Raw genomic sequence first — 18,173 nt, forward strand, 5'->3', positions numbered from 1 at the left:
TATGGACTAAAAAGGCCCTATAAAATTGTTTGCATAAACATTTACAAGGATGTAACACTTGAGCCTGTCACTATTTGGGCAGGAAATACTCAAGGCTGGAAAGTTTTACAATTAGTTTTGTGTGGTGGAGAGCTCTAACACATTTATGTGAAATTTTTGCTACAATAGAGATGACAAGCTCTTCATGAGAAGGTGGCATGAGTGCAACAGGGATATTGTTAACTTTCACTGTTTTGGAAGGTGGAAGAAACTGGAAAGGAGTGACCTCTGGAGATATTAGTCTTGGCAAGACAAGAGGAAGAGGCCTGAATGGATACAAAGGAAAACAATACATGGAAATGTTCCAAAAGCACAGAAGTACTGTAAGAAAGAAATAAATCCCTTTTCACTATGGTGGCTGGTCAGCCTTAACACCATATGAAAATATATGTTCTGAAGATCACGGACAGTGCTATGGAGGTCCTTTCATGTGACCAAAAGCATGGTGGCCAACATTTAATTTTAACATTCAACTTGAAAGAAAAAATCCAAACTCTCAACTGAGACAGAAAATGACAGATGTCACAAACTCTACAAACGCAAAGTGGCATCTTAGATTACACCTCAGATCAGTCAAAAATCACATGAACAGCGGCTCCTAATGTGATACACAAAAGATGCAATGCATCAAGGATGAAAATAAATCCACCATCGACCACAGGCAACATTCAAAATACCTTGCAGAATAGTTCTATGCGTGAGTCAGGGTGTGGAAAGCTCACAGCTAGTATGTGCTAACCATAATATAAGCAGCAGGCCTAGAGTCAACACCAAAACTCTAGAAAAATTAACTGATACTTATTTTGCTTTCACAGCACACAATTTATGACTGAACACAGTACTCCATAAAAAAAAATTGTTTGTCCTTGCCTAATTCTGTAAAAATCAAAAGAGGGAAGGGAAAATGGACCAAGAGCAGCAGAAAGTGAAAAATTTGAATTGAGTATTTCAATGTTGTTTCTTTAGCTCTTTTTCTCTGATAGAAACCCCATGAAAGTTGCTACACTAATAAAAAAATCTCCAAAAGCAATAATATGATAATAGTACTCAAATGTCCACTTGAAGAAACAAAAACAAACCTTCTGATTTTCTTCTATTTCATTTCGCATTTTCTTGTCTACAGGCAGTCTGGTCAGCGATCTGTAAAAATGAGAAAGGTGTAACTCAAACTGTGATGTCAAAGACAGCAATAAAACCAGTCAACATGGTTTAAATATGTTATTATCAGTAGTCATCGGAGGATGAGCTTAATAACTTGCTTATTGTTTGTTGCGGTTTTTCCTCAAACCAGGACATTGTTCAACTAATCTAAACCTTCTCATAAAGCTTAGGTACTCTCTATGAACATACAGAATGTTGTAAGTATATTCAATACTGAGTAAATATAATACTGTACTACTTTCTATGTTCACTAGTTTTGATATATGAGTCATAGAGCAGAGAGCAAGAAACTATAAATATTTCTGCTGAAAAGTAAACATTGCTGATTAAGATTTTTAGAAAATATTAAAAGACTGTAAGTACAAAGAAAAGACTATCTGAAGCCAAACTTGAACTTGGAAAAATGGAGAAGGATTAGGATGAACACTATCAAGTAGAAGTCTCAGAAGTTGACTATATAGGACACTGCTTTAAGAGAACTTCCACCAGCAACAGACATAGTTCAGGAACACTACAGAACTTTTCTCATTAAAAGAATATCTGTAATTGATGGGAATTATTACTGACAATTTACTTAGCCAACAAGCAAAACAACTACTTAACAGAAGGACTTCATAGCAAGGTAGAAATTTAACGTGTGGCAGTACTAACACAACTATTACTTTGAATTCATAGCAATAGTTTTAGAGAGTCCTGAAGTAAAACATCTGTTCAACATCTTCATCAATGACATAGACAATGGGATCAAGTGCACCATCAGCAAGTTTGCTGATGACGCTAAGCTGAGTGGTGCTGCCGATGTGCAAGAGGGATGGGATGCCATCCAGAGGGACCTGGATGAGCTAGAGAGGTGGGCCCCAGCAAACCTTATGAAGTTCAACAAGGCCAAGTGCAAGGTCCTACACTGGGGTCAGGACAATCCTCATTATCAACACAGGCTGGGGGATGATGTAATAGAGAGCAGCCCCGTGGAAAAAGACTTGGGTGTACTGGTGGATGAAAAGCTGGACGTGAGCCAACAATGTGCGCTTGCAGCCCAGAAGGCCAATCGCATCCTAGGCTGCATCAAAAGAACTGTGGCCAGCAGAGCTAGAGACGTGATTCTGCCCCTCTACTCTGCTCTCGTGAAACCCCACCTGAAGTACTGTGTCCAGCTCTGGAGTCCGCAGAAAGACATGGACCTGTTGGAACGGGTCCAGAGGAGGGCCACAAAAATGATCCGAGGGCTGGAGCACCTCTCCTATGAGGACAGGCTGAGAGAGTTGGGGTTGTTCAGCCTGGAGAAGAGAAGGCTCCGGGGAGACCTTATAGCAGCCTTCCAGTACCTGAAGGGGACCTATGAGAAAGCTGGGGAGGGGCTGTTTGCAAGGGCATGTAGCGATAGGACGAGGGGCAATGGTTTTAAACTAGAGCAGGGTAGGTTTAGATTAGACATTAGGAAGAAGTTCTTCACCATGAGGGTGGTGAGGCACTGGAACAGGTTGCCCAAAGAGGTGGTGGAAGCCCCATCCCTGGAGACATTCAAGGCCAGGCTTGATGAGGCTCTGAGCAACCTGATATAGTTGAAGATGTCTCTGCTTACTGCAGGGGCGTTGGACTGGATGACCTTTAAAGGTCCCTTCCAGCCCAACACATTCTATGATTCTATATTTTAGGGAAAAAAGTTCTGATTTTTATCTCGCTCAACTCAACATAAGTAGTACAAGGGCCTGCAACTCTCAGAATCAATGCTTCATTCTGCGTACATAGGTGAAGAGAGCTACACAGATAAAAAGAACAACCTAAATCTTTCCAAATAGCTTAGAGTAGTAAGTCAGAAACATTAAAAAATGAATGTGAAAATAGTAAAAAGGTGGAAAGGAAGAGACGAAGTTGGCCCAACATTAGCAAGGAAGTAAAATACTTATCAGCAAAAAGGCAAGCTTTACTGATAGCTTTTTCTGATAATAGGAAAGCAATACATTAAAGAATCATTAACTAGCTCCTTGTCTATGCATGGCAGTTGACGATGCAGGTTTCTAGTAAGATTTTAAGGAAAAAGTGTGATGGTCAGCTGTTGAGAAGGACACCCTAGGAATTTGAGGTAACAACTGTAAAAGTACCTGTGAAAGGTATTAGTTCATTTTGAGTTCAGTCATTTGTTCAATTTGTTAAAAGCTTTACAAAGTTCTATGCATTGCTCTTCTAAATATTCAGTGCTAAAGACTTACCAAACAGAAACACCTTACTGTCTGAAAGTAAATGGATACTAATTATCCTTCTACATGATGCAGGAATATTCTTGTATGACCTTAAAGTTGTAATATTTTCTGTCACGTTATTTTATACATCTTTAATCTTATCTGGAAAAACATGTAGCTATACAGTACTGCATATCAGGAGAAAAAAAAAGAAAACTTTGCACATGGTTCATAATGTTAACATTCATGAATAATGAACAGATAACAAGAAACACAGTATGATAATTCTTGTTATCATATTCTTAATTAACAGATATTTATGACACATATAAAATAAATCAAAGATTAAAAATATCCTAGAAAATGCATTATCAAAATATTGCCATGACATATATTAGTTCTTACACTGTCTAGATCTGATGACATTTTGTACAATCTAGCTCAGACTAAACTGTTCAACTGGAAATATTGAGACACAAAAATGCAGGAAATTTCACTAGAAACTTTAGGAAGACTGGTATATTATTTTTTATGGTCTAAGGAACTCCTCCATTTTTAATGAACGTGTAATATTTAATTTTTATTTTAATAGCAATAGTTCTAGAATTTTTACACAGCCTTTTCAAAGCAAAATTTGCATAACTAAGAAAATGGTTATTTTCATACGTAAACTGTGTGACATTTAATCAATTTTAAAACACTACTATTAGAATGACCAGTTATCTATCTAAAGTGATTAAGCAATATCTTTTAATTTCCTGTTTATTCTAGGTTGGGTTTTTTTCCAAACTAGTATTTGTGACTCAGCAGGTTAAGCATGATTAGATTATTATGGAAATATATTTTGTGCACTGTTGTTTTTTTTTGGTTTTTTTTTTTTTTTTTTTTTTTTTTTTTTTTTTTTACACAATGCCCCTTTGATTTAAGTCTGTTTGTTGCCAATGCAGACCTACTAACTTTATTTAAATATTCATAATCTCTCTTTGTTAAAAATAATATGTTAGATTAGCATATTAGAATAAATTATACAGGACATAAACTGTGATTCCCCTTTTAATAATTGTAAAATCTTCTTACACTTTTACTCATAAAAATAAAATGTTTGAAGAGCAGGTAAATTGCGCTCTAATGCCACAAATACACGGCGGGAGTCAAAGGGAATGTAACAATTTGACTTTTTAAATCAACGATTTAAATGTCACCTAGCATACTTCAAACCGCCTTTTTCCTATCCTTTAAAGAAGAGAACCAACCTTGCAGTTCATCATTATGTACGTTTCCACTACTTCTAAGGGAAAGCTGTGTTTTCTGATTGCTAATCTAACTGTAATTTGCACCTTAATATTTAATAATAATTACATTTCAGGCATTTTAAAGTTATTTTTCTTCTTTGAAACAGGATGTTACAAAGCTGGTTTTTCCATTACAGTGTATATTTTCTCTAACAGAAAATCAGGGATGACAATGAAACACTGTGATGATTAAACAAGAGTTGTAAAATATGAAAGCACACTGAGCTAAAGAACCCTGTTTAGCATCATACTTAATTCAGTAATTCAAGCAAATATTGCTGATCGGATTGCATGAAGAACTTATTAGATATGAAGAAAAGCATTTCTCAATTACAATAAAATTATCTTACAGGAAGAGCAATTTTTAGTATTAGTACAGATATTTATCTTGATCTTTGTCAAGTAATCTGTTATCTTCCCAGGTAAAACACTGACATCTTATCTTAGAAGCACAGCATTGCTTCTAAGCACAGTTCTAATTCTAACTAATGTGGGTGGATCCTCTATGAAGTTTATTAATAGAATTTTGCTTCTTCCTACTGTGAGTAGATCTGCTGTTAACTCAACAGAATTTCCCACCTGGGAAAATATTATTCCAGTAAAAGCAGAGAGGAGTAGGCATTCAACCATAAGTGCCTGACGGATTAAGAAGCCTTCATGGCATCTCCTGCATCAGACAGGAAGCATTTAAGAGACCGATCATGAGCTCTGCCAGGAGTTATTTTCTACTTGACGAAATTGCCAGGAATCCATCTAGCAAGCTGTAAAACACGCATATCTGACTGCAGGATTTGGATATAAATCTATACCGGTGCCATTAAACTCAAACACAAAAACAGCATTTGAAAAACAAGCTTAAGTATCATACCTGGCTCTTATTGGGAAGTTCTGAGCTATGTCTTTCATTACCTTTAAGGCATCATAAACAGGGGCAGACATAATTCGAGCAGCTGCTTGAAAACTAAGATCTGGAAAAAAATAAAAAAAATCACTGGAAATATCACTCTCAATCAATACTGCCTATAACCAGAAAACTGTCCCATATACACACTTCCATTATTAATATTTTTTTATGTTTCAATTATACATTGTAAAAAAATTATGCAGTAACATTATTAAGGTCAAAAGGCAGGCACTTAAAAGTTTGAAATACCAAAATCAGGCTTTCCTACACAATTCTGCTCAGCCGTCCTAAGCACATACATTGTCCATGTAATTTCTAAGCTTGCAAAAACACACTGAAAAAACCAGACAATTCATCGTGTGATATTGTACCGGTATCACAAGGATATCATGCTCAAACCTCGACACACGCCAACCCACAGGCACCCATAACTGTAGTAAAGAATAAGATCTTTCCAGGTCCAGGACTTCACAAGATTTTCAGAGAACAGATATGTTAAATGTATAAGACTGTATTGAGCATGTGAGGTGCACAATTTTCAAGAGTTTGCCGCCATCTCACAGGAAGAGAAAACAAAGACTCATGAAAGAAAGGTCAGTCTACTGTAAAATTCAAATTCATAGTTCTCCTAAGTGTCTAGCTCAATTTTTAAAGGTATCTCATTTTTCTCTCCCTCCTTTTTCTCAGAATGAGGTAAATTTTCATATGTCAGGACAGTTTATAATTCATTTGCCTGTCCACTGGAAAAACAACACTGGAATTCAGTCAGCCTTCTTTAGGTGCCTAACCTGGATGTGACAAACCTTGGCACATGAGACTGGAGAAAATCCAATTTTGGTACCAACAGTACCAAATAATAAGGCAATAATATAATAGGTGCTTCTGTGTACTTTGGATACAGCCTGTCTAACTATCTTGGCACAATGATGCTTTTTCTTCATAATCTGCTAGTTAAGACATTTGAGCAGAAACTGAAGGCCTTGGGTTATTCACTTTGAGGAAAGCAGATGCCACGTTAAGTAAAAAGTGCTGGGTAGAAAGCCATAGAGGATGCTGCCCTATTAGAATTTTGCATCACCTTTTTGAAGCAATTAGGAATTTAAAAAAAAGGCTGAAGAAAAGCAATCAGCATGCATTCCTCATTTAGCCCAATAAGGTACACCTTGGCTGGAAAAAGGCGAGTCCGAGAGGTGGAATGTTAACGTGATATTTCTTAATATATTTAATGAAGAATATGAAGAGATTAAGGTTCTCAAAAAGAACCTTTCAGATCCCTTTCAACAGCCACATAAGCTGTGATCAGGTGAAGCAATATCCAATTGCTGCTGTTAATACAGCTAGTGATGCCTTATCTGCTGTGCACTTAGGACACACACTTAAAAATCCTTCATAAATTGTTGATTATTTCCATTCTACGCTGAACAGCTTAGAGTACAGATATTCAAATCCCGCTGAGGCAAACTGACATGTCGTTTTATCTCCTTGGTTATCTCTGGTCCAGGACTGTCACTTACAGACCTCCCCTTGCGGCACCCTAACACAGCTGAGAGTGCTGTGTAGGGCACCTTGGGGAAAAGACGATCCTGAGCTTAAAGCAGATCTCAAAGTATGCTTTGAAAGCTAATGAAGCACTAGAGATCAAGAGGCTGTTCACACAGATAAAAGAATGAGTTATTAAAGGGAATACCACATCAGTACTCTGTGCATCATTTCTCATTACGAACAGTAAATCCGATTACTTACCTAAAACATAAGGCTCCTGAAAGACTCTTGAACGGTGTTTAGGGTCATTTATAAATAGAAGTATGCCTTATAGCTGACAGAGTTTTGGTTAAATTTAGTTAAGTTTTTACTTGGAAGCTAATTAAAGGAAATCAGAGAGTATCTGAGCCATTAACTCAGCCACTATCATTAGTCATTAAGAATGAACTAGAGAAAACACCCAGTCATGTCAAGAGTAAGAGTAACGAAGCAATTGTGCCATCCAGAGAGAGGGCTGAAGATGCCATGTCTGAAAAGGCCCTGAATGTACTTACCACAAGCCAGTACCACTCTTCCTAGCACCAAACAAACAGCATCCCAACACTTAACTACTTTCAACATTGTATGAACTGGTTGCTTGGGCAGTGGCACCACTTTCATTTTTTATTTATATAGTCATGACACCGCGGAGAAGACCACCACTAAATAGAGACCTTATACAGGCTTTTGAAGGTAGACACTAAAGGGATCAAAGCTTCACAGATGCTTCTGTTCGAACATCAATTAAATGGTATTCAATCATGTAAAAAAATTAATTAACTAGACAAAAAGATAATTTTATTTTTATTTGCATAATAGATTTCTCAGGAGAAGTGAAATGCGATGTTTTTCAATTTTTTTTAAATTTTGGTCCAAGATAAATACTGCAGCCGAAGGAGAGTTCATTAATAAAAGACTGCAAGTGAACTACAATTATCTCAAATAGCCAGTTTCAGACCAGGTACTGCTAGCAAACAGTCAGGGTCCCCAAAAGAAACTGAAGTTCAGATGATTGCTCAGTCAGTCTCCTTTGTTGCACTAGTATAAAGGTAAATTAGTTTTGGTCAGCTCGTCCTCTAAAACTGAAGAATGTAACAGGTAAAATTTAGTTGCCTAAACTTTTGTGCATTTAGGGACCTGTTTTAGAGTGATTTATAATACCATCCAAGCTACAGAACACCCTGTAGGTCATCAGCACAGAAGGTGTTTAGAAATCAACTTCTACATATTTGTTCTTTTCCACAGGAAAGCTTTTAAAAGCATGCAATATGAACTCCAGTACATGATAAAAGTTAGCATTTATAATTTAAAGAAAGCAAAGGTATTAACCTGTATTTCGTCCCGACTCAATAGTTATGCCAAGGTGATATTTTTTGCCTGATTTCTCAAAAAAACCCCTGAAACTAAATTTAACATCCAAGATAACACATCAGGCAGAAAACTGGGCAATGTAATTTCTGTCTTTAAAATCAGTAAAGCTAGTTATGATTCTCCACCTTATAAAATAACTTCAATGCTCCTTTAATATCTAGCATGTAATAACAGGACAAGATACCAATACATTCTTTTTAAATACTTGATATAATACTGCTTTTTTTATGAAACCATGCATCTCTTTTTAGAAGAAGCTTTTATCATACTGTTGATACATCAACATAATGAACAGACTACTGTGTTAATTCAGAAAAATGCAATACATACCCTGTAGCTCCCAAACTTTAAGTGGTTCCATGTTGTTAGTAGTTTCAATTAGATGTTTTCTAAACTCTTTCAGATTATTTTTCAGATCAGGATGCATCTGTCTACAATAAGACACTTTTTTTAAAAAGGCAAAAATCAATGGCATCCAACAATGTCTGTTTTTATCCACAGCATTGCTCACAGGTAATACTATATCTGCAGGGTAACAAGCAAGAGTCAAAATTTTAATTCATACTTAAAAGAAAAGTGAGGATTTGGGGTGAGAAGAGGTGATTTCTAAGGACTAAAAAACAGTTAATTACAAGGAGGAGTTCAGTTCTTTCGTAGCGATATATCTCAAACCCTGTCGCATAAATTTTGATGGAAAAAAGAAACTCAAAGATTAAGTAGTATTAACAATACAGTTAACTGTATAGTTAGTTTACTATAGCATAATGTATACTAACTGTATTGTAGAGTAACCGTAACTGTACATAGACATAGAGTTTGTTGTATTACCTACAAAAGACATAAGCCAGTCAATGTTGAGAATATCTTTTATAAATTAACATCACTGACAAAAATCAAGGTACTGAGCACGCAAATCACTAGTCAGACCTGAAGAAGAGCGTGGTGCCCAAAAGCTTGGCTATCTTTTTTGAAAACAGAATTGGGCAAAGACATTTGGAGGGCAAAGACTTCAGCCTGCAACAAGATACCTTCCAACATCAAACAATCACCACTAGATTTTTAAAGACTCTTCTACAGCAAGTATAGAACAAGAAGCAAAAGAGTAGCTAAAAGTCTTAACGATTTAGATTCTGTAATATTTCATGTTTTATTTTAGATATTAAGGAGTTTCACAAGGAATCTCTCCCCCCTCATTTTATTAGCTGTTGGATTATATTAGCTGTTGCTCTTTACAGAAAAAGAAAAAAAAAATCACTGATGAAGACTGTTGTTCTGGGATTAAAAAATAATCCAGGTTCCTCAATGAAAGCATACTCATCTAAAAAGGGAAGCAAAGACAGAAAATTCCTTTTTATCTTACTTGTAATATAGGCCTAGAACTGACAAACATGGCTCATACTCCTAGAAATCCCTCTATGACAGAACAAACCTAACTAGTTTTGATGTCTTTAATTACTGCTTTTACTGCCTTCTTTGCAAATTTATCTTCATGACATTTTTTTCCTATTCAGACCCTCTATTCTTCTGTGAGTGAAAGAAAATTGACAAATAAGACCCAGCCACAAGCTCTAACCAAGATCTAGTATTGATGCTTGATCCCTCATTTCTCTTGTTCAATTACATTAGGGTCAGCGTGGGCACAAAATTCAACACACAAAGTAAAGTGAGAAAAGCTGCCCTTCTCTGGATATGTATTATGATATAGGATTAAATTACGTTAATTTGAAGAACCAAAGAGTTATATTTCTAAGATTTTTTTGTCCTCTGCTTACATCTGTACCTATTTCACAGTGGAGAAAAGTATAACCTTTGACATGGCTACTACAACTGAAGGACAATATAAAGATGGCTGAAACATCTCTTTCATCTTCAGTATGAAGAGGGGAAGAAAAAGAATTTAAGAGTCTAGATACACTGTCAAGAAGTCGGGGTAACTATCTGACAGCTTCACAAATTAGCCATAGTGCAACACCAAGAACCTAAGTATAACTGATCTGGCGCAACTGAAGAACAAAAAAGCTCAGATAAAAATATGACATAGGCATTTGATGCTACCTACTGTGGAAGATCTCTACAGATAGGACAATCACATAAGGATGCCTGAAGATCTGGGTGCACTTCTATCTCAATGTGTTTACCTTAAAAAAGGCAGAAAGGGCATGGGCTCTCATGAATTTAGAAAGCATTAGCAGCTCTAAACCCCAAGGAGACTTACAGCTTGGTGAGAATATCTACAAATAAGTTTACTTTTTACTTTAAAAAATAAGAAAGAATGACATTAGAGAAGACCCACACTCTTGAGTTTCTTCTTGAAGAAAAAGCCAAGATTTATGATTCACTCCATGGATCTGTCACAGGAAAATGGAAGCACTTCTGCTGACAACAATCATGAAATGAATCCATCAACAGAGAACCAGAAGCAGCCCATAGCCCTCAATAAGGTAAGGATCCAACTCCATCAATCACTTGGACTAACAGATTGTAACTTGGAGATAAAAAAAGTTCCTGCCAGAATGGAACACAAATTCACGAACTCCAAAATCAGAAGACATTTATAATAAGCATATCTTCCAAGAAATATCACTGCTTAACCCTAAGAAATCAATGCCTAACTAGCTTGAAAACACCTTATGTTACTGTAACCCACAGCCTTGGATTTGTTGTGCTACTGCTTGCATTTTGAAAACCAACATTTTGATTCTAATTATCTGAAAACAGAAGTAATAGTAACCATTTACTGTAGAACTCCATGTTTTCACATTTGTATCTAAGGTTTTTTTTTTGACTGTTGCTCAGAAGGATTTTTTTTTTTTTTTACTTTAAAAACAGTTTACTATATACATTCTGAGAGAATTAGGAAACTAAAATCAATAAATTGAAATGAATAAACAACTGTTGCACCTTTACACTCACAAGACATATACACCAAAAAAAATTAATGAGAGTTTTCACCAGTGACAAATTTTCAACATAAATCTCACTACTTCTATAAAAGAATTGGGTTTGGTTCACATTTCAGAAACTAATGTAGAACTTTAATTATAACTTATGTCAACTCACTTTAATTTGCCAAAGAGAAATCCTTGGACATCACTTTCCTCCTCCTCCTCTTCCACTTCTTTTGTATCATTTGCTCCTGAACACACAGCACATGTAGAAAATATAAAGAAAGAAAGTTACCGATGTATTATGGTCTTACGAATTATAAGACTGTTAAAAGAAACATACAAACAGAAAGTTGTTGTTCCCAGACATAATGTCAATTAAATTTATATTTATGCATTCATATTTTGGCATCAGAATAAATTGCTTTACAGAAATTAGCAACATTCAAATTAATTTTTAAATATCATTCATCTAACGGTTACATTTTTTTACATAAATTAAATTGATATGTTTAAATAGTTTGCTTCCCAAAATAGCCATTTCTCAGTTTGATTAAGTGGTAAGGTATAACTCTTACGAGCCAGCTACTACCAGATTTATGCCTGAAAAACATGATGACTTTAAAGCGCCTGAATCTCCAGCTATCATTTGATGTAAGTCAAAGATGAGTTTCTTCCCCTTAAAAAAATATTATTCTAGTTTTGAAGTGGCTCACAGGCTATTAAACCTTATTCTCACCAGAAGAGAGTTAGTTTCTTTAAATCTTGTAAATCTCCACACAAAGTAATTTCTCACTGTCAGAATGCTATAGCTACTACTTTCTGTGATGTGTGTTTCATTTCAACATGTAGTAACATACACCAGTACCAAATACTATGGTAGAGCACATCTTTCCTACCAAAGGCTGTGAAAGTATTTTCTACAAAAATTTAGGAACCCAGCCCTGAAACAGTAATGTGTAGCTACTGTGGTAGTTAGCATATTAAAGATGCCAACAAACATAAAATAACTGAACAAAGGTTAACGTTCTTATACTTATTGAAAGGAGGAAGAATGGGTTACATTTTGAAATAAAGCTCCAAATAATTACAGGTTAGGTAATGAACTATATTCTAAGCACAGCTGTTTAAAAATATTTGCATATATTTTGATATAATACTTCCCAATGCTGAGACTTCCTTCTGTGAAAAGAAATTAAGTATAACCTTCAAAACTTTACTGACTTTATAACTGAAGATTGTAACATATTTTAATAGTATCACCAAATACGACATAATGAATAAAAAACCAACATACCTTTAACCTGTGTGTCATCTACGGCTTTATATTCTGTGCTCTTTATTGCAAGTTCTACACCATATCCAGACAAATACAGTTTTCTGGAACTTGGTTTCTGTTTGATGATATTATTTTAACAGACCAAAAAAATGTAACTTAAAAAACTGTATTTATAGGAGATTAAAATATTTAATACTGTAACTTTAAAATTTTATGACAGTCATAACTTAAACTCATCTTTCAGTTTATGATTCAAAATACTACATCAAATAAAATGCAAGAGTCATGTAAGGCATATCAATAGTCCATTGAGAAGGTGTGTAAAAGGAAGTAAGGACTTCCTTTATCTCCTGCAGACCACAGAAAGGCTGTCAAAATTGTAGTCACTGTAAGTAATATTAGAGGAAGGACTAGAACAGGCAGAGTTGATAGCCCCCTATACAGTTACTGGTCACATTTTAAACTGTTTTTCACTTAATTGTAATTTTAGCAGATTTCAGCATCTTGGGAGGAAACTATCTATTTCTACATCAGGCTGATTCCTTAAAAAAAAGTTTTAATGAAAGAGTTAATAACTTTATGCAAGGAGGATTAAGAAAACATAATAAAATATCACTGCTAAAAAACACGTCGCCACTTATTAAAAACAAACAACACGCATTTCTAACTTTGGAGTGGAAGTTTGACATTCAACAGTGTAATTACTCAAGAGCACATGTATTTCTGAAAAACACTCCCTAATTTCCCCAAAAACGTTTGAAAATCCCCTTTCCAAAATGCAATTTGCATACACACAGAACTTGAAAGCTTTTTGGCTTTGGCTTACAATTTTTAAGAATCATTCTGCATTGAGAATACTCCAGCCCACAACTGAAAAGCCAGCAGGACTGAGGGTTTTCTCTGCTTGTCCTCTAAGCAAATCTCAATGCAGAGAGCAGTGCACTCTCTAAGCAGTCTTGGTGATACTGGCAAAAAAAAAAAAAAAACCAAAACCACCACAAACAAAAAAACCCCAAAAACCAAACCGACAGCAGAAAGACCATACCTCTTCTGCTCTCAATGCTCCCTCTTCTGGTATTTAATGGAAAAAAGGAGGGAGAATCCCTCTCAGTGGAAACCAAAGAATAAAAGAGGAGGTTGTGAGGAAGGAGGAAGAAGGAAGAGCAGTCTGAAGAGAGAAAAAGTGCAGGGAGGAAGACAACAGGCATTTGGGGGGACCATGGTGCATAAGCCAGTCAGAGCAAGGAGACTGTAGGTATTTAATTGAAAAAAAAAAAAAAGTGCACAAAAGAACAGAAAGTTCAGTAAAAACTATATCCCACACAACTTAGAATTTAAGATTGGTTTCCTCAAATTCTCTGTTTCATTACTGTGAGCAAACAACTCAGTCATCCACAAACTATGGATCTCATTAAGAGCTGTACCTTGAATATAAATTACAAAAACCTTCCAATAACCAAAAGTGGGGGCAATATAGTACCATGTACTGGTATTTGTCTTGTTTTTTTTCAGGGAGAAGTGTAAGTTATGAAAAGCATTCAGAAACATTATGTTTAAAACACTGACACTATGGAATGTGTCAAAAAATTGGTCAATGATGATGTTGACTGTGATAGCCCATGCTGTTATCATACAATGAATGTATGCGATTATACTCAGAATATATAAAGTATAATTAATTATTTTGACTTGATTTTCTATTCTACTTCCCATTTTTCTAATTCTTGTTATTAATATATTCAGTCTCCTGCACCAAGATTCACCCAAGGTCTCCATACAATGTACAAAAAGCAGACACATAACCAAAAATTAAGTACTTCAAGATCAATCAGTGATGCAAACAGTGCTTGCATGCAGGATTAGATAATATTATCATGCTTTCCCAGCTTCAAAGTTTGTATTAGGTGAATCACTTAATCTAGAAAGTTTTAAAATTAGAATATATATTGCACATGATTTAGGCAAATGCAAAAATAAGTGTAGAAAGTGTGCTTTGTCAGAAAGCAAGCAAAATAAAGACAGAATACTAACAGTTTACTGAATCAATGTTAATTTGAATTGCATACCTGAACATAATGCCGGAGAACATAAACAATTTCCTCCTTTTCCGCCTTCTCAGATAAAATCTTGTGGAATTTAACAAAGTCTTTTGTACCCATTTCTGCATAAAGAACAACCACTGGGCCATCCTCTTTGAGAGTTGGGAATTTATGATCTCCCTTAAAAAGATACGGCCTGGGTCTGTTTTTAAAAACAAATAGTTGTGATATTATATATTCAGAAAATAAAAGCAGTGGCAGTTTTTCTACTTCATAATTGAAAAACTATTAAGGGCTTACACACTAGAAGTATAAAAGCCATGTTAAAATCATCACAAAATAATCATGATTTCTCACAAAACAACTTAGAACACAAATTTTCAAGTTAAAGCCCAAGAAACTGAAAAATCAGCATCAACTGTAATTTATTTTACCCAATCACAACAGAGCCAATGAAGAGCATGGCGCTTCGAGATTTTGTGCAACAAGCAGTTACAGCTCGAACCTCTTAAATTAAATGATGCATTACATCTACTAGAGATGTACAGATCAGACAGTGATTAACAGAGTAGCAGACGGATAGTCAGTGAAGTTTGCGAAAGCTGCCAACACACACTGGGGTTATGCTTCTCTTACACCATTAAGCTCTGTTGATTTAGGTAATTTTACAAATTTTGATTTCCTACCTACCCTCCTAGTTACGTTTTCTATACCTGTGATGGTATCTTAGATGACTACAAACATCTTTTGAATGAATCCTTGAAAAGATGAAAAAGTAACAGGGGATATGGTTGAGTAATATACTCAACATGCTAATTATTGATGAGTATACTTCTTTTTCAAAGTTGCCTTTGCATAGTTACACTTGAAAGACCAGTAAACTCCCTCCAAACCTCTCCAAGGCAAGTGAGAAACTGTAATCCAAAACACACTACAGAAATGCGTGTAGTAGATGTTCATTGAAAAGTCATATTGGAAAGGTGTGAGCAGAACTGCACACACCACAGTTCCTGTGATACAAAGTTTAGGAATATCTTCAATATAAAAATCACAGAATTTACACTGCAAAGGACCTTTGGAGATCACCTGCTCTAAACCCTCACTCAAAGTGGGGCCAGTTTGTATTAGGTTACTCAGGGCCTTAACATCAACGTCCTACATAACTTGGTAGGTACACAATCAAAGACCACATTTGTAAAGCAGAGAAAAAGTGCCTGGTTTGAGAATTAACTTGGGTGCATGCAGCCATGTGTCACAGAAATATCAGGCAAGCTTTCCCCTCATCACAGGGCAGGGCAGATGAAGTAAGTGTCATCAGGGAGTCTGAAACAACTCCTGAAATGAGTAAGCTCTGTTCAAGAACAGATCCATATCTGCCCAAGATTAAAGCATATATATGGGATGTGACTTGTGCAATTTCCTTTTCATATACAGAGAGACAAGAACTGCCACAGTCATTTATAGAGTTGAAACCTAAATCAAGGGAGCTTCTCTTTTCTAAACTAGTCACCTACGTATAGCAGAAGGATGACTCCTGCTCTCAAAAGGTGGGTACCAAGGGCTGTCATGACTTTCTTGAACGCTGACAAAGGAAGCATTTTATACTATAATGACCCAGCTCCACTACAAAAAAAAAAAAAATTAAGTGCTGCAGTGGAATAACACTGCATAGGGCTAACCATAATGACCTTGGATTGGAGAATTAAAGTGTTCAGCCCTTGTAAATCCAAGATAAGCCCCCATTCTCTGTTTCTCTTCGACACTGAATAGTTGTGAGAAGTAATTGGTTCTCTTGCTCTTAGAGCTGAAAGCTAATTTATTTCCTGCCATAAGAGATTCTCATGAGAAGGCTGCCTGAAAGCAAAGGACAGCAGCTGGGCAGAGAGAAAAAAAAAAAAAAAGATAGAAAACCCCCATGGATGTGGAGTTCTGCACTCGCTACCCAGTTACTAGGGTAGTATAAGCAACTATAGGCTTGCCTTGATAGTTGCCAAGACACGGTGCAGAAGGAATGTGGTGCACAGAAGACAGCAGACATGCGTACTGACAGACCTTCTAAAGGCATTATTGTTTTGAGCAAAATATGACTCCCATCAATCTTAGTGTTGTATTTTTGACAATTAGCAAGATAAGCAATCCCAGCCATTTAACCACAGAAGATCTTGCTTTGAAAGGTCCAGAGCCCTCGAGAGTACAACTGGAAACAACAGTGGAAACAATTACAAGAAGGCAAACATGGATTTCTCAAAGTCTAGCTCCAGGAACTCTAAATATTTGAGTGACTCAACTACTTTTGGGGTGAACAGAAGGAGAGGAAATTTATCAAGATTTGTCTCTACAGCTCTGAAGGTTGTGATGTGACTGGTGCACACAAAACCACCCAAAACACAAGAACAATTCAATAGAAAGAGCTTAAGTTTTGAGTTCTTAAAGTTAATGATTCGTAGAAGTCTAGCTCTTTCAATTCCAAATACTTCAGGATTCTATTGTGTAGTATTGTGAATTTCCAGAATCTTGTCAATTTGGGGATAGTATCTCCAGAATGGAGAACATACTGAATGCAGTTAACTGCTTTAAAAGAAGAGCATATTCAGACATTGTGATAAAATATTAAGGTCTCATGATGCCTAAATGTATGACCAGAAGAATTCAACATCGTTTTAAAAGCCAAAATATAGTACAAATAATCTATGTAAGAAAGAGACATTTGTTAGGCAGAATGTAATAGTTAAAATGGGACATGGCATTTGAAAATACTGTACATGTAGAACGCAAAATTGTTTTCAGAAGCAACCATCCCCAAAGAGACAAATTTATAGGTTTTCAGTTTTGGTTTTTTTTTTCTGATTTCTATTTGATAGAAACCAAAATCCAAGAAATATGGCCTACTGAATCATCTTTCAGCTCTACATATCTCCATGAAGCAGTTGAGGGTACAGACACTGACATGTATTATGGTGACCTTGACCGTTGCAGGAAAAACAAACAAAAAAAATGCTACATAGAGACCTTGAAAAAATACGGATTAATTCTTTTTTTATGGAGATTAAACATTTTGCTTTCATTATTTTCTTATTATTTGTTATTTTGATAGGTTCTATATTACTTTACATCCCAAATTCATTCTGGACTGATGCTACTTTCTACAGGACAAAGTCTGCAGAAAGGCTTGATAGGTGCGAAGTCTAGCACAAGGTGAGGAAAGGTTATGCCAGTTGAGGTAGACTCCTCTTCCACCCCTGTGCCAACCCCTTACCACCCAGAAAACCTCAAATGCAGCAGCACTGACTACACAGAAAGGTCTGACAGCAGAAGTACTGTCTGAGACGCATTAAAGGGTAAGCTTGTATAGAAAGTACACTGTAACTTAAACCTGACTATTCCACACCAAAGAAAAAAAAAGGGAATACAAAATTATCCACGTGTTTAGAGTAGCAGAGCTCTTTTTTTTTTAAATCCCTAGTTTGATTCATAATTGATGAATTCTTATAGCAGAAAGTGT

General features: G+C 35.8%; 1 protein-coding gene across 3 annotated transcripts in view; it reads right to left on the bottom strand.

Moving 5' to 3' along the window:
• UGGT2 (UDP-glucose glycoprotein glucosyltransferase 2) overlaps nt 1-18,173 on the bottom strand; it is a 90,517-nt gene that overhangs the window by 61,125 nt on the left and 11,219 nt on the right. For all 3 annotated transcript variants that reach the window (XM_063336471.1, XM_063336481.1, XM_063336491.1), the window contains 6 exons: nt 14,699-14,873; nt 12,651-12,747; nt 11,529-11,604; nt 8,799-8,899; nt 5,541-5,640; nt 1,119-1,179 (listed from right to left, as the gene is read on the bottom strand). In XM_063336471.1, coding sequence (XP_063192541.1) covers nt 1,119-1,179; nt 5,541-5,640; nt 8,799-8,899; nt 11,529-11,604; nt 12,651-12,747; nt 14,699-14,873 — 610 coding nt within the window. The remainder of the gene's footprint in view (nt 1-1,118; nt 1,180-5,540; nt 5,641-8,798; nt 8,900-11,528; nt 11,605-12,650; nt 12,748-14,698; nt 14,874-18,173) is intronic.

The sequence above is a fragment of the Chroicocephalus ridibundus genome, chromosome 1 (assembly GCF_963924245.1).
Source record: "Chroicocephalus ridibundus chromosome 1, bChrRid1.1, whole genome shotgun sequence".
Taxonomy (NCBI): Eukaryota; Metazoa; Chordata; class Aves; order Charadriiformes; family Laridae; genus Chroicocephalus; species Chroicocephalus ridibundus.